We start from the raw sequence: 20998 nt of genomic DNA on the forward strand, positions 1-20998 counted from the left end.
TTTCGCGATTTTTTTTTTTTTTTTTGTGTGTGATTTTTGCGATCAAAATGACTGATTTTGTGGTGGTAATTTCCAGAAATTTGTGAAAAAATTTGCAATTTCTATATTTTATAATTAGGACATCACATTTACAATAGTAGTATTATGTCAGATGCACAATAGTCATACATGACACAAATCACAACCAAAACATAAAACTTGTTTATTTTGGTCTAATCAAATTCTCTTCAAATGAAAAACTTTTGAAACAACCTATGGGCAATTTTTTTTACCTGACCTATGTAAATATTAACAGCAGGTGTAGTAATCAGGCATGTGATTGGCGAAGGACAAAAAAGCAGGAAAATATACTGAAATTCAATCAGTCAATCATACATTTCACAATTTTATATTTATATATGAATGTCAAGAATTCAGAAGTGTGTATATTTATATAGCCTACACTACACTACACAGAAATAACATACAATTAAATTATGCTTATTTTAAATGTATTGTGCAGGCTAGGTATACAAAAATATAGGCTTTTAATAATCTTTCAGTGCGCAAAACCATGAAAATATGAAACGCTTCAAAACAGAGCGCACAAAGCGCGTATGCGCATCGCGGGTGCAGAAGGATGTGCTCAAAGCAACATGGAGTCACAGTGTGCAGCGCTGCGCTGCACAAGTGCGCATTTAAAAGTTCACGGCACAAAGCGAAGAAATGTCGAGCGCACAAATCCTAGTGTCTATCTGTCCAACAGTTTATTGATCATTTGTTTCTTCACAGTTTTAAAATCCAGTTATTGTGCGTTTGATGCCGATTCATAGTCCTTGTGATGTGTGTGATCTAACAGGCACACGGTAGCGCGAGTCGTTTAAAAACAGCAACAAACTCCAACAAAATAAAGTCATTTTAGGCAAATACACAGCCTTTTCTCTACAGATCAAGCATTATAATGTGAATATCATATTGGAGAGAGTTTTACCGTGCATGTATGCTGCCGTAACCGGAAGAGGCGCGCGCGCTGTTTGAATACTGAATGGAGAATGATTGACAGCCGCAGAGGAGGGAAAACGAGTTTTCGCAAACTTTAATGATGTAAATAGACTTCTGTCCCTCACATTAAGCTATGAAATAGGCTTCAGATGAATTTGTCACCCAAACTAACGTGAAAAAAAGCGGGAGGCGCCGAAAAGCGCGCTGTTTGCATCCCTGTACTTGGAAAGGAAGGAAAAATGCATCTCTTTGCCATCTGTAACCATGGTGACGTGCCGCCCGTTGTGGCACTGTTGCGCGGGGACGGCGATTGTGGTTTAAATGCGTTTTACATTACAGGCTTCAGTAAATCGAGGAAAAGGAGTTTCCCCTTTTTTCCGCAACATCTGTATCCACGTAAAAATGCATTGAAACTTTAGTTAAACTAGAGATATTTCAATTGGGTCATTATAATTTAATGTTTTGTGAGGTCTTTTTCATTTTTGTGATTATTTTGCGGTTAAATTAGGAATTATGCAGGATCGCAAAAAAATGCGACAATTTGTTGATTTTGCGTTGTATTCAGCGATCGCGGAATCGCGAAAAACTGGAGGGACTGACTAACATTCAAACCAAAAAAAGTTCTGTTTTTGAAAGAAGTCTCTTGTACTCACCATGGCTGCATTTATCTGATCAAAATCAGGTTCTCTTTCAAGCTCCACCCAGAGTTTAGGGTTTTAGGGCTAGTTGCACGTAATTATGCATCATTTATAGTTACTATAGTAACTATGTGTAACAAGGACACTGTAAAATAGTGTTGCCTGCCTGCATATGGTCTTCGTTGACTGCCTGCAAACGTCTACATTGACTCGCCCTCAAACGCTGTAGTTGTAGCGGAGGCCTGGAAGAGGTTTGTGTTGTCGACATGTTGAGAAGATGCAGTTTTGTAGCGCTGCAACTCCACTTTGGATAAACTTCCAAAGGATGAGGACTCTCGCTGGAATTGATGTGAAAAAAGTGACACCATCGTTACTATTTGCATCACTGTGTATGCACGTGCTGAGGAAGTCTCCGGAGCTGAAATTCAGATATGGTAATAGGCGTTTCGTTTCTGACAAGTGCTGTAAGTGTTAGACCAATCACAACAGACTGGGCCATCTGACCAATCAGAGCAGAGTGGACTCTTGGAACGTTGGGCTTTAGAGAGACTGAATCTTCGAGCAAACCGTTTTCAGACTTTTTAAGAAAGATGCTATGTATATTATGAGAAAATTAAGTGTTTTTGACCTTGGATGCATGTAAACCTATTGGAGGAGACCTCCAAAACAAAATTCGGGACCTTTAAAATAGCATAATATGGGCACTTACATTTTTTGTTGAAACTGTAACACATTTTCTTAATAATTCTTTGGGTAGAAAGTTCAAAAGAACAGCATTTATTTGAAATAGAAATCTTTTGTAACATTATAAATATCACTTTTGATCCATTTAATGTGTCCTTGCTGAATAAAAGTATTAATTAGTATTAACCCTAACCCTCTCTACAACCACTCTGAAAAATATTTTCTGAATGTCTCTCAGGGGACAAGAGTATTTTTTTAAGTCTCTGTGAATCAGGATGTCTGCACTGGACTCTAATAAAGACACCACTTACCTCATAAAATAAGTGTTATTTTCCTTCCCTCCTTTAGCCCTTATCCAAGCTGCCTTTGTCTCACTTCTCAAATACACTTTGAACAGGGGACAGATCAAACTTCCTGATTCACCCAAGGCTGTTGGCCCCTTTATGCCCCCAGCTGTGGCTGTCTGTTACTCTGTCAATAGGTTATATGCAGCTTGAGCTTTCTTGTCCCACTTCACACGGCCACAGTTAGAAGTTCGGTGTTCAGAAAGGCATTGATCCCCACAATCTGATGAGATATTTATTCCTCTGCTATTCAGTTTTCATTGTAAGAATATTTATAAATATTTAATACATCAGTCTTAAGAAGAAACCTGTTTTTCCTAATGGCTATAATTGTGACTGTTACAAGGCAGGAAATACTAGCTAATCATCTTACTCTTTAAAGATGTTGTTTAACTCTGAGATAAATTACAGCTTTCCCAGTGTGCCCTGTTGCAGATATAGTCTGGGTGGTTAAATGTGGACCTCATCTGCCTCTGAGAGACCTTGAACTGCTCATTAACTCAGCGCAATTTGGGGGTAATGGGCATCCTATCTGAGCCACTGGTAATAAGTATGTGTCAGCCAGGAAACTACTGAACAAAATGCTTTTGTACCAAGTGCCAAATCTCTTGGGCCCTATCCGAGGAGGCGTTTAAAATGGAGGATATGAGCTTTGCACACTCATTTTTGAGAATCAGCTGGATCCAGAATGCCAGAGTATACTCTGCGTCTTGGTAGAAAACATTGTGTTTTGTGGTGATTTTGTTTTTCTTTAAGGCATGTGGGAAATCTAGATTGACGTGTTTGAATTTTAATGTCTTCAGAATACTTATTTCATTCATGAATATCATGAATAATTGGGAAAATCATGGAAAGATCATGTAAAAATTCATAGATTTATTGGTCGAAAGGTATGGGAACATTTGTTAAATGGTTAGTTCACCCAAAAATAAAAAATATTGTCATCAGTTACTCGCCCTCATTTTGTTCCAAACCCTTAAGAATTTTTATCATCTTCGAAACAAATTAATATATTTTAATATAAATTTCCTCCATCCCTGTCCCTCCATAGACTGCTACGCAACTAACACTTTGACGCTTAAAAGTTCATAAAGAGATCGTAAAACTAATTAATATGAATTGAGCGGTTTAGTTTGGCCAAATCACTTTATATGAATAACCGATTGAATTTAGGCTTTTATTTACATAAACATATTGATCAGTGAACATAAACAGAAGCTCAACCGTACTTGCGTAACACATGAGAATGAACCTCATTGGTTCTCGCACATAAAGCAAACATGCTTGAGTCTCCGTTTACCACAACCGATGTGTGAGTTGTTGAATGTTTATATGTGGATAAAAGCCTAAATTATGGCTTTTATTCTCGATTCATAAAAGGCAGAAATCTCTCAGGTTTCATTAAATATCTTCATTTGTAATTTGGAGATGAGCGAAAGTCTTACGGGTTTGGAACGACATGAGGGTTAATAAATGGCAGAACTTTAATTTTAGAGTGAACTAATCCTTTAATTTAACTCATTCAATTTTATTCGAAGCTTACAGACTTGTGCTACACATTTTCAGTTTTTATACAAATATTAAGAAATCTAAGAAATAAAATTGCAAGATCTCCCATTAATTTGACAGTTCAACAATCTACAATCAACAATCTCGGAGCAATAATGTAATTTCAGCGTTGCCATACAAATGTATTATTTGGTTATCACACAGTGACTTATAAACAGTGGTATGTCTTTCAAGAAGGGCAAATCTGGTTTTCTATTTCTTACATTTTCTTGTAAAAGCCTTCGTTGTTTGTGTGAATTTTGTTTCTTGTGGCTATTTTCATCCCAAGCAATGCCGTCAAACGACTACTCCAGTCCTTCTTTTCCATGCGCTTTCCACTTTTCCTCTCCCCCTTAATGGCTACATCTCATCCCGACTCTGTGGGTGTACCATGCACATTCCAGCTCTTGAATCCATGCCACAGCCACAGAGGAATCCCGAACTGTGGCTTTTGATTGGTCATCATTTGTCTGGCTTTCAAACTGAATTTAAGCATGTCAGCGTCTGATAATGGTGTCAACTTCTGCCGTGTTACTTTTGTGTTTGAACCACTGATATTTTTTGAGTTGTTTATTGAACTTTGTGTTTTCTTTCCATTTCACCCCGTTAGACTTTGCAAACATGAATCAAATGTAATTGTTACCAAATGTTCAATACATTGTTCTCAAAGCTTGCAGCTTGGTTTATTCTTCACTCATTGAACCCTGAGACCTGCACATTTTTCCATGTGAAATGCTTTTCCACACAAGCCTGCATTTGAATCTGCTGAGAGTAAAAGTGCTGAGTGAAGTTTTGCAGTGAAGGTTTTCTGTAACCTCTGATGTGTACTTCAGTAGCGCTCTGTGTTTGGGGAGTTAAGTAGTGTGTACTTAGATTTGGGTTTTTATACCAAATAGAAGTGCAGTTGAGCGGCACTAGAAAGAGAATAAATCTCCCAAATGTTTTCTGGTGCAGCATAGCTCTTGGTTTTGTCATTTATCTGTAGGTTTTCTGTATCTTCGATGTACTCTGAATAAAATCTCGTTGTGTAATTTTATTCACATGTCTCCTTATTCCCCTCTTCAGTGTTCCAGAAGAGTACAAGTGTGGAAAATCATTGGGGCCTGTGGAGTCCCTGCAGGAATATCCAAAAGACTCTGATAAAATCCTCATTGGTTACAGCAGAGGTCTGGTTGTACTCTGGGACCTCAACAGTCGGCATGTAGACAACCTTTTCCTGGGAAAACAGGTGGGTGTGTGTGCAAGTTTGTTTGATGTCTCTCAAATGGCTTTCAACACTCTTTGCGGTCATGAGCTTGAAACTTTAAACATTGATGTCTATGTTTCTATTTTAATTCAAAGTTTGTCTGTAAATGTCAAATAATTACACTCCTGACTTTCAAAGGGAGCAGGTCGAGAGATCTGTCCGAGACTCATAACTCCGCTTAAATTGCATCTTTAAATCTTCCATGCTTGATGTTAACTTGTCCAGATGGTTTAACTCAAACCTTTTGACTTCCTTTCAACGTCTTTGGTCCTTTTTTGACACTGTGTATTGTGTGGGACTGTCACTCTTGCAGCAGCTGGAGAGTTTGGTCTGGGAACGGTCCGGGAACAGCTTTGTTAGTTCCCATAGTGATGGCGGATACATGGTGTGGGCTGTCAGCAGCAGCAATCCCTGCACCCATGACCCGATCTCATCCACCATACCATATGGTGAGCCACAACACATGCCAATTACACAGCCTTTCCTTTTTTTTTTTTTTTTTTTTTTTCACTCACACAGATTTTGTTAGCTGTAAGTTTGGTGCACAATTATATAAGAAATGATTGAGCAACAAATCAGAGTGATTTCTGAAAGAAAGATCTAGTAATAACTGCTTCTTTCAAAAACATAAAACTTTCTGACCCTAAACTTTTAAATGGTACTGTACAACACAATATGAAGGATGAAATATACATACTGCAGATGACACGATATTTGAAGGATTAAATATGAGTCAAAATCACTGAGGCCAGTTGTTGTATGATCCATATACATTTTGAACAAAGCCAAGCTCCAGTCACTTGATATAAGTTTGGTACAATTTCAGTCATACTAGAGTAGTGGTTCCCAAACTTTTTAGACTGGCGTACAACCTGAGGCATTTAACATCCTTCTGCGTACCACCTCTCTTCCACTTGGACTGCTGTACACCTTTTCCACGACGGGGCAATAATTGCCTCCTTAAATTTGATTTTAGGTGCAGTTTTTTTTTACTTTTATAAAGGCAAAGTTTTTCTAACCCTATTAAATGCATTTCATTTTTTGTTGAATTATTAATTCCATTAATTTAATCATTAATATAATTAATAAAGCAATAAATTAATCAGATGAAATCAGTATCAACAAGCTGCATATAGATATATTCACACAGATAAATGCTGCTCAGAGGTGGCATGAATACAATTACAATGGCATAAATAATGTTATGAGATAATGTTTTAAATGAGAAAGTTCAAAAATAAAAACGAAGTAATGCTTTTAAATGTCAAACTGTTAGTCACTGTCTTAATGAGTGAGTCATCAAATCATTCATTCATTCAGCAATGAAGTGAGTGGCTGTATTTATGAATGGGTCATTGAATTATTGACTCTCCCGATTCGTTCAAAGCCGCAGATTAATTTACTAACAAAACACGGCTGTGTGTTGCTTGGAGACGCACAACAGTTCTGCTGTGGCTTTTGTTGTATTTCGTTTCAAAATAGAGCACACAGTACTGACACTGAAGAGAGTTTGAGTCTTTCGATGTCTATGCACAGTCTGTCTATATTTGTTCGTCATGCTAGTAAGTCCTAAATCCCCACTTTTACAAAGTTACAAAGAATGGCAATAATGTAGAACCTATCATATGGATGCTGCTTGTGTGGATGCAGTCAGTTTTGACCACAAAAGATGATTTAATTTGATTTTGTCATATATTTGACCTTTTACGGCACTACCATTTTCCCGTTTTTACATTCGAGGTGGCATTTTGCCTGTTAAAAATGCATGTTCGGCTTTAGTGTCATGTTTAAGGTGGGGTAGAATTAAATGAATGGCAAAACTCAGCATTTTGTCCGCGTACCTTGTCTGTCACCTCACATACCCCAGTTTGGGAACCAATGTACTAAAGCATTCACATTACATTTTAAAAAGACTAGCTATTGTTTTATTCAGTTTGAAAGCAAACGTTTAACATGCACGTAAATGCACATCCCTTTTTTTTTTTTTTTTTGCAGATACATTGTAGTTATTCCAGTAGCCATTAGCTCATAGATGGCTGGTTATGATGTAATGTTTGCATAACTCGCACAATGTCAGGAAATGTTGTTATATAGCAAAGCTTAGGGTCTGTTCGACTTTTGTAATAGGCCATTAAAATCCTTTTCCAGACCTATTAAAGGGATCGTAAACCTCAAATGCACTCTTCACTATTAGCTGATGGTTTGTTGACACAAACCGTTTGGGGATCTACGGATATTTTCCCATTTTTAACATCTGCTCTGCCAAGATTACTGTATTTTTGGTGGTTTCTCTCAAACTCAGTTTGTCTTTCTTTTTCCTCTTTTTGTGTGTTGTTCATCTCAGGCCCCTTTCCCTGCAAAGCCGTGAACAAGATCCTGTGGAGGACAACAGAATCAGGGTTTGTGCCGTAATGTGCGAGAAATGAAATCCCATAATCTCATGTTTCAGCTCTGCTGGTTTGACTCAGGAGGGTGTCCTCTGTTGTCTCTGTAGAGCTCCTCTAGTGTTGTTCAGTGGCGGTATGCCCAGAGCCAGCTATGGAGACAGACACTGCTTAACCATCCTGCAGGACAGCAACCACGTCACCCTGGACTTCACCTCGCGTGTCATAGACTTCTTCACCATTCACTGCACAGACAGAGATAAGGGTGAGTGGGTCAGGTGGTGTGGCCTAGTGGTTAAAGATTTGGGTTGTTGTTGAATAATTAAAAACACTGAACCTGTCTAATAATAATAATTATTTATTATTATTATTATTATTATTGAATAATTATTCAATAAGTATTTTATAATAATTATAATTATATAACAACACTTACTGTTGTTGTTAATGGTGTTGTTGATAGATTATTTGCTTGTTTGATGCAAACTAGAAACTATAAATTCCTTGTAAATGCGATATTGCAATAATTAAAAATAATTAATTATTCTGTAATATTTATAATAATTATTCTGTAATAATATATTAAATCATTTTATTGTTATTATTAATGTTGTTGTTATTAATAGCTTATTTACTTAATGGATTCAAAGCAGAATACAGTGTTATTTAGTCTCCCATCAATGCAAAAACACTTCACATTATGTAAAATTTAGAGATGCACCTATACAAAATTTAAAAAAAAATCTCTCAACTAATGCTGTAAACTATACAGAGAAGAACCCTCTCATTTGATACATTACCAAGAATTAGAGGTTAAAATTAACAACAGAGCCTAAACAATTGTATTCAATTGCCATTTATTCATGACAAATTTATTCAAACAAGCACATATTAACAGTAAATAAGCTCATCTCTATTGTTTTTTTTATAGCTCACTAACAAACTATGAACATTGGACAGCTTGTACTTGTAACTTGTAAATGCAATGTTAAGTGCCATCGTTCACAAGCGGTTTTACTGGCATTTTTTCTGTGGTTGAAACACTGATTGAGTGATTACATGACATTTTATACATTTTGGTAAGCTCTTGGCGATTTAGTGTATGGAAGAACCACGGACCTAGCAACCCTGGCTTGAACTACTGGTGATTCAAAGGGTCAAGTAGAGCCAGCTTTAACGTCTGTATTTTTTTTAACTGTTATTGTCGCTTTAACTTCAACAGCCCTAAATTCAACACAAGATATTTTCTTTACACACAGTAGTATGAGTTCCCACAGCAGTGTGATACGTTTTTCAGACCCCTTCCCTGATCATTGGCTGTTTTTAAACAAAAGATTTGCTTTTATCTGCCGATACCAATTGGCTGGTTCATGGGTGCATCCCTAGTAAAATTGTACCATAAATACATGCTGTCATATAAACCGTACAGCTTAATCTATACCATCATACCGCCCAGCCGTAGTTACAAGTTCAAACTCTTACATGGGGCAATCACTAAACTGTCACCATTGTACCCTTGATCATGGCACTTGGACCCGGGTTGTAATAACCCGTTCTATAAATCACTGATGATACATGTGTCTGCTAAATGGTTATTATTATTTCCTGTGCATGGACTTTAGTTATTTTTGTGCCTCACAGAATTTGATGAGCCATCAGCCCTTGTGGTTCTTTTGGAAGAGGAGCTGGTAGTGATTGATCTTCAGATGGCTGGCTGGCCCACTGTCCCTGCTCCCTATCTGGCTCCTCTGCACTCCTCCGCCATCACCTTTTCATGTCACATCTCAAATGTGCCTCCCAAGTTCTGGGAGAGAGTGATCAGTGCTGGCCAACAGCAGTGTCCTTTGCAGAACTATGAGGTGGGTGATATAAGGATTCCACGCAAAGACCCAAAACTTGTGTTTTTCATTTTTTATACATGTTCTGTGTTGGTTTGAAATGAAATTTGGTGGAATAGTTTTAAAATGTTGGAGCCGGGATAACTCATATTGGTAGCTGAAAGTATTATTGAGTTATATATATATATATTCAAAAAAATTCTATTAATTTTTTTCAGATTCTTCAAAATACTGTATAATAGCCAAATAATATAAAGCCAAATTCTGGATAATGTGTAGAATGTTGCAAATTATGTTTTGCTGTTTGAAAAACAAGACCCATGTAAACGGAGGAAATCCAACTATATGTCAATGTTTTTTCCAATTCAGCAGAAAACTGCATTTCATAAAACATCTGTTATGTGTATAACGTTAACATTATTAAACCAACACCCTTCGTTTTTGTTACTGTTATATAAATGAATTAATTTAATACAGCACGCTCATACTGTATTTTTAGATTTAATAGCTTAGGAGCAAGTGATTTTGACTTTCTGAAATGAATTTTATTTAACAACCTCCAGTAAAACATAAACCAGCATCAAAGTTTTTATTTAATGTTATTTCATTACAGAATTTAAAGTTTGCCAGATGTTTTTTCGTTGAAGTGGCTGCCCTGAAGTGTTTTTTTCCTCTGTATTTTGACAGAATTGGCCAATATGTGGAGGGAAAAACTTAGCACCTGATCCAAAGCAAAAAGAACTACTGTTAACTGGGTGAGTTTGTTTTATTTTTATTTTATTTATTTATTTTATTTATTTTAAGCTCTGTTTCCTTTACACATTACAAATCAAAATCAAGTTATTTGAACAGTTGCTCTTAAAGGTTTTGATAAAACGTCCTACAGGCTTTAATGAAATGCATTCATTTATTTGGATCAGTTGTCAGGATGATGTGTGGCTATTTGTGTTTGTGTTTTAGTCATGAGGACGGTACAGTGCGCTTCTGGGATGCATCGGGAGTGTTGCTCAAACCTCTGTACAAACTGAGCACAGCGAACATCTTTCAGACAGACTGCGACCACAACGACAGCTTGACGCAGGCTGGGGAGGAGGAATGGCCTCCTTTCAGAAAGGTCAGGGATTATTTTGGAGTTCTGATGATTATTTATTTTTTTATTCACTTTAATAACAAAGCTATCACATCATCTGAACACTGGGATATGTTATGTTATCTTATCATTATTTTACTCCGTTTTCCTTCACAAGGGCAGCTTCAGCTCTGCAAGTTTCTTGACCTCTCACGTCTCTTTTTGTTTTCCTAATCCACCTTTTCCTCCTCTTCAGCTTCTCCATAAAATGCCGACTGCAGTCTGGCTTGTGGCCCACTTAAGCATATGGGATTCACACTGGAGTTGATTTCGTTTGCACCTTAATTAAAAGCAGACTGTCTGTCTGTCTGACGCCTGAAATGCTTTGCTAGCGTCTGCTGGAAATGAAGCACATTGTTGCTCTGGATGGCACTGCTACATTGCTTTTTATTTTATTGTTTTTTTTCCCCCTCCTCATAACATGCACATTCCTCTTTTCTTTGTTCTTTACTTTGTCGGCATCTGTTTGGGCGGGACGGAGCAGACGCGGTTGAGGGTCAATGTGTCTAGAGGGGAAGGAAATACAGTCTTATATTGTTACCGATTGCGTTTATATAATGTTCATAACATGCAGTCAAGCTATATGGCTGATGCTTTTTCTTTAAGGCTATATGGATGGGTTTTGATTTTTTTCTTTTTTTCTTCTTTTTTCTTTCCTTCTTCTTTTGTCTTAACTGTCACAAAAATAGGGCTGTTTTCGACTAAGGATTTTCATAGTCGAATCTGATTCGTTAGATTTTGCCGTAGTCGACTGATAGTCGAACCTTTTTTTTCTTTCTTTTTTTTTTAGATAGCAGCTAGATTTTTTCCATTTCAAACAAAAGAGCTAAAAAACACATATATATCACACATATATCATAACATTTCATAAACATGAGCAATATGAGAGAGAAATTTGGTGATGGTTGTTTAGGTACATTAAACCACGTAAAGCTTTTTCACGCCCATGAGAACCGCGTGGAGTCAACTCACAGCCGCTCCGCTGCCCTGCTGAAAATGTGAAGCTGAAACGCTTAATATCAGATAACGTTAATAATAATTGGACTCTGGGTTCGATTTTTGACCATTTTCAGTGGTTATGAGGAGCAATATGAGAGGGAAATTTGGTAATCGTTGTTTAGGTACATTAAACCACGTAAAGCTTTTTAACGCACTTGAGAACCGTGTGGAGTCAACTCACAGCCGCTCCGCAGCCCTGCTGAAAATGTGAAGCAGATTTTTGAATACATTTTTATTTATTTACATTAGTAAGCTGCAGGACATCGTCTTTCAAAACATGACCTGCGCGAAAGCGAAAAAATAAATTAAAAATGGTACCCAGCCCTTCTGAAAATGCGAATGCGTCTCTGTCCCCAGCACATTTCAAACCAAACTGACGCCCACGCCCATGTATTCGACTATGAGGTTCATAGTCGAATCAGACCTCTCCGATTCGAATCGTCGAATCCTCGACTATTAGAAGTCAGCCCTACACAAAAAGCAAACAAAATATCTTCTACATGCTAAAGTTTTTTTTTACGCGTACACTATAGTATGCGTAGTAGAAACAGCAGCCGGCCCAGTGTTACCACCTTGTCGAACAACTGATTAGTGCAAAACAAATTCAATACGCATGTGTGACTTGCGCGTACAAATGGTGCGTTCAAGTGCTCCTGGGTACTTCGTATTTTACAAGTTGGGAAGTTGTTTACGCCGTCAGGTGCGTTCAAGTCACTTTTGTAGAGCAAGATGGCGGTGTACCTTCTCTTAACACAAAAAACAGGAAGGTTTTTGTACTCTACTTCCAGAAAATGAAGAACAAATTATGTTTATCAGGTGTGTTTTGCTTTTTAATGTTTTTAATTAATTTATTAATCCACTGTAAACTTTATTTTGTTGTAAATGAAAAAGCCTGAGAATGTCAATGCTAAATGCCTGTAAATATTGCGGTATATCCACGTTTTTTCCTCTCTAACACGCCCTCAATTCGTAAAGATTGGTGCTTCCAACTCGTATTTACGACTTAGTGGGTGCGTTCATGTGCGTTTAACTTGTAAATACGATTTTTTTGACATGACTTGAACGCACCAAAAGCATGAGTTGTTACAAAAACGGGTGGTGGGCCGTGGGCGTACTATTCTAGTGATGAAATTTGCATCACGCACAATGTATGCGTACCCTCGCGTACACACAAAAACCGAAGTATACTTTGGGCTTTACTAGACTTAATTGGTTCATGTGTGTTTTTACACTATACATTCCTTATAAATATGATATTGCTGCACTGTTTGTGCAGCTTTAGAAATCAATGAAGAATAATAACAATCTATGTTTGCTTTTCATTTATTTCCAGGTGGGCTGTTTTGACCCATACAGTGATGATCCTAGACTAGGAATCCAGAAGATCAGCCTCTGTAAATACAGTGGAAAACTGGTGGTGGCTGGAACTGCTGGACAAGTAGGATCACTAGTTTTTAATGATTTAATGCAAATATATCCACATAGGCAGTATTATACACTTAATGAAACCTCATAACATCTTGACTCTGTCCATCCAAAATCGTCTGTGAAACATGGATTCATCCCACCTCCTTTCACACAAAGGATGATAACTATAACAATAAAGATAAAGTTCTAAAAAACATTTTAAATATAAAAGAATAGCAGAGTCCATGTCACAACTGTAATGATAACAGCACAGAGAAATGATATTGTTGGAAGTGACTTTCAGAAAGTTTTTTTTTTCAGCTGATGAACAATAAAAACATTGACTGCGAATCAGAATCCATCCTGCCTTAAAGAGCTCGAGCATTTAAAGCGGCAGACAACAAACCTGCTGCACAATTAGCATAAACAGAATGACGTCATCCACTGGCGTGAATGCCAATGTAGTTATCGCTATAGTTATCTTTATAGTTATTGTTCTTGGTGTGAACGGGCCTTAATAATGTTGCCTAGATGGGAAGCTCACTAGGTTTTCAAATGACTATAGTCTGCACAAAAAGAAATGATGGTTATGTTATAACCTAAGCTCTGTTCACAGGTTATAGTTATGGTTCTAAGCGATGAGAAGTCAGATCACATGATTGATGTGGCCACGGTGGACCTGCTCCAGGACAGAGAGGGTTTTACGTGGAAGGGTCATGACCGGCTGCCTCCTAAGATGGGCCCGGTAGTGTTTGCTCCTGGATTCCAGCCGGTTGTCCTGGTGCAGTGCATGCCGCCTGCGGCCGTTACTGCGGTAACCCTGCACGCAGAGTGGAACCTCATTGCCTTTGGCACCAGTCATGGCTTTGGCCTCTTTGACTATCATCGGCGGAGTCCGGTGCTGGCGAGGTAACTCATGGGGCCATCCAAGGCTGCTGTATTACTTGGCCAAATGCTTGTTCAGGAGCACTTATAATCAGTGCTTCAAACTGAAAGATTGATGTCATTTGCTATGAAGATATTGAAGTATTCTGAGTTGGGGTTGGCTCAATAGCAGAATTTGAGTTGGTAGATACTGGCCCTAGTAACTCAGTGGTAATAATACCTTAAATGGATAGTTCACCCAAAAATTTTAGTTCTGTCATTAATTACTCACCCTCATGTTGTTCCGAACCTGTAAGACTCTCGTTCATCTTCGATACACAAATGAAGGTCTTTTTGATGAAATCCGATGACATTCCTGTCCCTTCATTGACAGCTACACTACTAGCACTTTGACGCTTCAAAAAGTTCATAAAGAGATCGTAAAAACTAATCCATGTGATTTGAGCGGTTTAGTACAAAGAGACTTGATCGCTTTATATGATGAACAGATTGAATTTAGGCTTGTATTCACATATAAACATTGACAGAATTTACATTTTTGGGTGAACCATCCCTTTAATGGTGGAGACATAATTTACTAAATTAATAATTAAAATATGTGAAATTTGTCATGTACAAGCCCATCTTCAAATTAAGCAGGGTCATAAAATGGATTATATTGATGAGCATGTCTCATCAGAAACTGCAAAAATTTCCAAACAAATTCTACAAATATTCCAGAACACAAACTCAATACTCAATAAAATATATGATACAAAACAATTTAACTGGATTCACATACAATGTATTTCTATCATATAATATTTTTCGCATATTCAGCATCTGTCACAAGAATGTGGTAGTAATAGTATTATATACTAATAACAACAACAGTAGTGATATTTTATGATTTTATTAGATAATACATTTTATAATTTTATTTAATATAGAATTATTAATAATAATAATTGTATTTAATTGTATTTTTTATTGGTATAGTAGTTACGGTAATTGATTATCCATTGAATTACCCAATGAGTGCATTGGATTGTTATAGGTATGCAATTAAATCCTAATCTGAATAAGCATTTCCTTCAGCCGTTACAGCAGAATAACCTCATAGGATATTAATAAAGATCTGACTTTTGTATGAATGGAGTTTGCTTCAAAGGAAGGTTCTTTCCATAGGTGCACCCTACACCCAAATGACTCTCTGGCTATGGAGGGCCCGCTGTCTCGAGTAAAGTCTCTGAAGAAATCCCTGCGCCAGTCCTTCAGACGAATCCGGAAGAGCAGAGTCTCAGGAAAGAAACGTGCCGTGGTTAATAGTCCCACGGGTAAAGTGAGTGTCTGGAAATCTCCCATACGTGCCTCATAATCTCACAGGTTTTTGTGATACAGGGAATGAGGCCATTGAGTCTGCTGACCTGTTGATTATTAGATTATTAGAAGATGATCTTGTTTTCATCAGGTGCGGGAGGCTAACGCCCAATTGGCGGAGCACGATGCTGAGGTGACGCCGGTGCAGAGACGGATTGAGCCCCGTTCTGCAGACGACTCGCTGTCTGGGGTGGTGCGCTGCCTCTGCTTCGCTGACACATTCCTCAGAGATGGTGAGAATTGTGAAAAAAAGGGCACAGTGTGACATGAGTAAAATGTGCTTTTTTTTTTTTAGTTCGTTTTTTTTTTTTTAACTACTGCTGTAACTGTATTTAACCATTTGATACAATTACTTCTGTACATACATGTTGGTGCATTGTATTTACATCTAAAGTACTTGAATTTAATTAACATTTGTTGTACACGCCTATTTTATCCATCTGTTATTGTACCAGTTTAAGCCAAAATATCAGACCAGTATAAACTATTTTGCTTCGAGTCTAATCTAGAACTCTGAGTGTAGAGAGAATGTCATTTTACGTTAGTTAGTTAGTTAGTTAGTTAGTTTTGTCTGTCCTGTGTGAAATATGTAGGCTGATGTGTATATTATTGTCTAACCTGACCAAGGCTGTTACACATTTGCCCACGTTTTTGTGGTGTTAAAGTAGTGCTGGGCGGTTTACCGGTTCATACCGAATACCGGTGTTTATTTTTGTTACGATATGAATTTTTAATATACCGCAATACCGGTGTATGTCGCTTTAATCGGAACGCGGCGCTGCGCGACACAGTCTCACCCCTCATTTACAACACACGTCTGCGGCGCATTACAGCTGCGACAAGGTTTTATTCCGTCCTCCACGCGGTGCGTCAAAATAGACTTGGCGCCTATATTTAGCGAAGCGGCGCGGAGAGCCGCTTCTGGGAAGCTTCGATCTGAAACACAAGCATTGACTAGAATGGGCACGAGACGTGTGGGGGTGAGAGTGTCTTTTTTCTCGCGGCGCGCGTGTTTTTATACTGATTAACGTATCTGAAGTGAACTGACGGTCTTTAGAAAAGTTTCTTTGTTATTACGATTGAATCTTTCTTTACCTTTCCTGATAAAGCAGTGTTTATGAGCGTTGCTGCTTTGTGTACATCCGTTACCGGGGAAACCGCTGGAAAGCGCGTCCTGCTGGCACCTCTTTGTAAACAGCCTTGCAAACCTGTATATTATTAATATTAGTGTGGATTTTTTCTATAATATTCACTCATGACAATAAAATATGGCATTATAAGTAAATCTACTGCAGTATTTCCTCTCTCACTCAGTAGAAAATGTGGTTAACACCCATCATGCTTGAAAAAAAAAAACCGTGAAACCGGTATAATTTAGAAAAAAATCGTGATGTTGATTTTTGGTCAAACCGCCCAGCACTATGTTAAAGTTATTTACGCTATCACTCTATATTGTGATGTCTGGGTCACAAGCATAAAGCAGCCTCATTTCCCTCATCTTCAAAATATGTGACCTCTTAACTCAAAACAGTCTCTTGCACAATAGTGATCAGATCATTTTTAGGGAGAAATAAATTTCCGTGAGAGAGTTCTGAACAAAGTATTATTGTTTATTAGTGCAATAATTTAAAAAGTTTCACAATAATTGAGGGAATAACTTAGTGTTTGTACTGTGCACTTATGGGTGTGAGTGGTTTGTTTTTGGAACATTATAACAGGTCAAGTCAGGTTACTATTGTCTGAAACAGCTGTGCTGACTGAATAGGGAAAACTAAAAAAAAAAAATTCAGTCACACAAAACACATAAAATTGAGAAAAGTGGAATCAGATGTTATATAACAGATACCCAAAACTTCAGTGAACAAAAATATGTTTTTATATGCCATAGGTTACAGATATTGGAAATTATGCTTGATTTTTTTCAATTTTTTTGAAATAACTCGATTATGCTCACCAAGGCTGCATTTATTTGATTAAAAATACAGGAAAAACAGTAGTACTATGAAAGTACTGAAAATTCAGCTTTGACATCACAGGAATAAATTACACTTTAAAATAAGTTTACTATTTGAATATATTTTAAAATGTAATTTATTCCTGTGATGTCAAAGCTGAATTTTCAGCATCGCCATCCTTCAGAAATCAGTCTAATATGATGATTTGCTGCTCAAGAAACAATATTTTCATCAATGTCGAAAATTTGTGGCATCTTTGATAGTTCGTCTAAAGATCAAAAGAACTTATCAGTAAGATAAGATATGCTTATTCTGTTCAGCTTGCTCTTGCCATTCATTACACTGTTTTTTAGCACTTGTGTTCAATTCAATCATTTTTATTCAATAGTAGACCTGTTATAAAACATAGTCTAGTAATAAAATTAGACTTTTACATTTAGTTTTAGACTTTTACAAAAGTTTCAAAATCTGTCATTGAAAATCCCATACCAGTTGAACACTTGAGCATATACCCCTTTATGACCCTGTCAAGTCACTTTTAAATATATAGCGCTTTTTACAATACAGATTGTTTCAAAGCAGCTTTAGTGATAACAGGAAATTAATGCAACAGAGTTTGTTTTTGTTTTTGCTGATCTAGAAGACAATAGTGTCATAGTCCAGCTTAAGTAAGTTCAGTGATGGTTTATTTTTGTTGTCAAAAATAGATTTAGTTAATTTATACAGTAGTCAACATTTGAAGTGGATCAAAACCTTTCATCACAGTTATACATGAATTTTGAACAATACCCGTTCTTGTCATAGGACAACTTTGACAAATGTTGACTACTGTGTATATATAGCCGCTCTGGAGAAAACAGTGATGTCATTTGTCCAGCTCAGTTCAGTTCTCATATAATTGTCAATGCAGGCAGATCAATGATATTGTTGTCCCCAACTAAGCAAGCAAAAAGCAACAGTGGCCTTGTCCCAAATGGCACCCTAAACACTCGCAGTCTTCCTATGAGTCCGCACTTTTGTGACGTAACACTGCTTTGACTGCTGGGAAGAAGTCTGCTGCAGAGCTCGCGTCAAGTCGCGTCAAGTCAAGTCTATTTGTATAGCGCTTTTCACAATACAGATTGTATCAAAGCAGCTTCACAGTATTAAATTAAAATAATACAACAAGGTTTGTTTTTAGTGGAATTTATTGATTGATAAAATAAAATAAAATATCCCCAAAATATCCCCAACTGAGCAAGCCAAAGGCAACAGTGGCAAGGAACTGAAAAACTCCATCAAGTGACCTAATGGTGTCCTAAAACTCCATCAGGTGACCTAATGGAGAAAAAAAAAAACCTTGGGAGAACCTTGGGATCAGTATCAGTGTGGGCTCACCAAAGTGCGCGTCAAGGGCACATATCACGAGCACCCTTCTGAAACCTAAAATGACAAATGGTACACCCTTCGGTCTCGTGGACTTCCATTGCCACACGGCAGCCATTGTAAGTCCACAAGACCGAAAGTGCATATGAAGTGTGCCATTTGGGACAGGGCCTATGGTAGTTACAATCCTGCAAATAACACTTTCATGTCAGCTTTTGCCTTCTTTCATTTTTTTTTTGTTTTTTTTTAACTAAGATCAAATCATGCTTGCGTTTTGTAAATAAGACTCCAGGCTCTTAAGACAATCATGTATTGATATGGAAAATAATCTGTTCATTATGGCATGCTATAGGCCACCATTATTTTTCCTTCGTTTCTCAGGAACGCATCATGGCCCTACAATGTGGGCCGGCACAAACTCTGGCTCGGTGTACGCATACGCTCTGGACGTACCCTCGCAGGAGAAGTTCTCTGAGCAGAGTGTGGAGGCCCTGCTGGGGAAAGAGATCCAGCTCATGCACAGAGCTCCAGTGGTGTCCATCGCTGTGCTGGATGGTCGAGGAACCCCTCTGCCAGAGCCGTATGAAGTCTCCAGAGATCTGGCCAAAGCTCCAGACATGCAGGGCAGCCACTCAGTTCTTATCGCTTCTGAAGAGCAGTTTAAGGTTGGGATATTTACAACTAAATCTACCATTAACTAGATCGTAAAAAGCTAAATTGGAAGTGAATAATCTATCTTCTGCTTTGTGTAGATTTTCACGCTGCCTAAAGTAAGCGCAAAAACCAAGTTCAAGTTGACCGCCCATGAGGGCTGTCGAGTACGGAAGGTGGCGCTGTCGAACTTCACCAGCGTGAGCTCTGAAGAGTACTCTGAGAACGCTTTAGTGTGCCTTACCAATCTGGGTGACCTCCACGTGTTCAGTGTGCCAGCACTGAGACCGCAAGTCCGCTATGACTGCATTCGCAAAGAAGACATCAGTGGCATCGCTTCATGTGTGTTCACGAAGACTGGACAAGGTTAGTAGTTCATTCTCAAACAGCCTGAAAATCATTTCTAGCTCGGAGTCTTTCCACTGGAATGAGGTTCAACTAAATTGCTTTCAACTTTATCAGGGTTCTACCTGATTTCGCCCTCGGAGTACGAGCGCTTCTCGCTGTCAGCTCGTGTGATCACAGAGCCACTGTGCCGAATGGATGTGGAGCGACCTCACGATCTCTCTGCACACAGGTGAGTAACAGATTTCACTAATTACGGTTTAAACAGCCACAAAAATATCCATCCAAACATAGACCTCTATATACATACACTGAATTAACAATAAATTGTACTCCTGGGCGTCAGTCACAGCCAGTTAGAAGATATTTGAGGTACAAAATGCAATTAATATTTTGTGGAAACCGTTTTCAACATTGATAATAATAAGAAATGTTTCTTGAGCAGCAAATCAGCATATCAGAATGATTTCTGAAGGATCATGTGACACTGAAGACTGGAGTAATGATGCTGAAAATTCAGCGATGACATCACAGGAATAAATCACATTTCAAAATAGGTTAAAATAATTTTAAATGGTAATAAAATTTGACAGTATTGCAGTTTTTACTATATTTTTTTGTGAGCATAAAAGACTTACTGACCCCAAACCTTTGAACAGTTGTTACAGATGGGTAATTTTTGTTGGATCAGTCATCAGTCATGTCCCTGATATTCAGAGAATAGTACTTCTGCATTTTCAGCACTTTTTTTTTTGCAGTTCCAGCACGACGCTCCCACCACAGGCTAATGGAACGCACAAGACACAAGCAGAGAGCAAGTCTGTTGAAATTGAAGGTAACGAGTCTGCACTCAAGTCTTGACAAATGGAAAATATATGTCATTCTTCACTCAACTAGCTGAAATTACTAGAATTTGTGTGGTTTTGTTTTACTGGAAATTAGAATTTTTATGACTGAGGTCTAATTTATGTACTTGTACAGCAGTTAATTTTTCTTAAACTATGATCTCACCCCTTTTGTGACAAATACAAATCGCACTGTCAAGAACATGTATTTCATGAAATACAATGATTTCATTGCTTGGGCTGAAAAAGCATAAATCAAGATAATATGCGGCCTTTCTCTCAGGTCTGTTGGAGGAAATGAGGAGCGATTTGTCCTCGCCCGTCTTGGATTCTCCCAACAGCAGTGCTGACATCACTCTGGACACCACTGGCGATCTCACCGTTGAGGACGTCAA

At 37.9% G+C, this 20998-nt stretch overlaps 1 protein-coding gene across 2 annotated transcripts in view; it reads left to right on the forward strand.

Moving 5' to 3' along the window:
- The window catches only part of llgl1 (LLGL scribble cell polarity complex component 1), a 43284-nt gene that overhangs the window by 16675 nt on the left and 5611 nt on the right, over window positions 1-20998 (forward strand). For both annotated transcript variants that reach the window (XM_081380125.1, XM_081380124.1), the window contains exons 6-21: window positions 5261-5423; window positions 5755-5890; window positions 7786-7840; window positions 7936-8090; window positions 9467-9684; window positions 10351-10418; window positions 10624-10777; window positions 13125-13229; window positions 13815-14107; window positions 15251-15404; window positions 15534-15675; window positions 19144-19427; window positions 19515-19779; window positions 19876-19990; window positions 20517-20593; window positions 20887-20998. The exon at window positions 20887-20998 is cut by the window's right edge and continues 12 nt beyond it. In XM_081380125.1, the coding sequence (XP_081236251.1) occupies window positions 5261-5423; window positions 5755-5890; window positions 7786-7840; window positions 7936-8090; window positions 9467-9684; window positions 10351-10418; window positions 10624-10777; window positions 13125-13229; window positions 13815-14107; window positions 15251-15404; window positions 15534-15675; window positions 19144-19427; window positions 19515-19779; window positions 19876-19990; window positions 20517-20593; window positions 20887-20998 (2496 nt within the window). The remainder of the gene's footprint in view (window positions 1-5260; window positions 5424-5754; window positions 5891-7785; window positions 7841-7935; window positions 8091-9466; window positions 9685-10350; window positions 10419-10623; window positions 10778-13124; window positions 13230-13814; window positions 14108-15250; window positions 15405-15533; window positions 15676-19143; window positions 19428-19514; window positions 19780-19875; window positions 19991-20516; window positions 20594-20886) is intronic.

Source organism: Scardinius erythrophthalmus (assembly GCF_964197995.2).
Source record: "Scardinius erythrophthalmus genome assembly, chromosome: 1".
Classification (NCBI taxonomy): Eukaryota; Metazoa; Chordata; class Actinopteri; order Cypriniformes; family Leuciscidae; genus Scardinius; species Scardinius erythrophthalmus.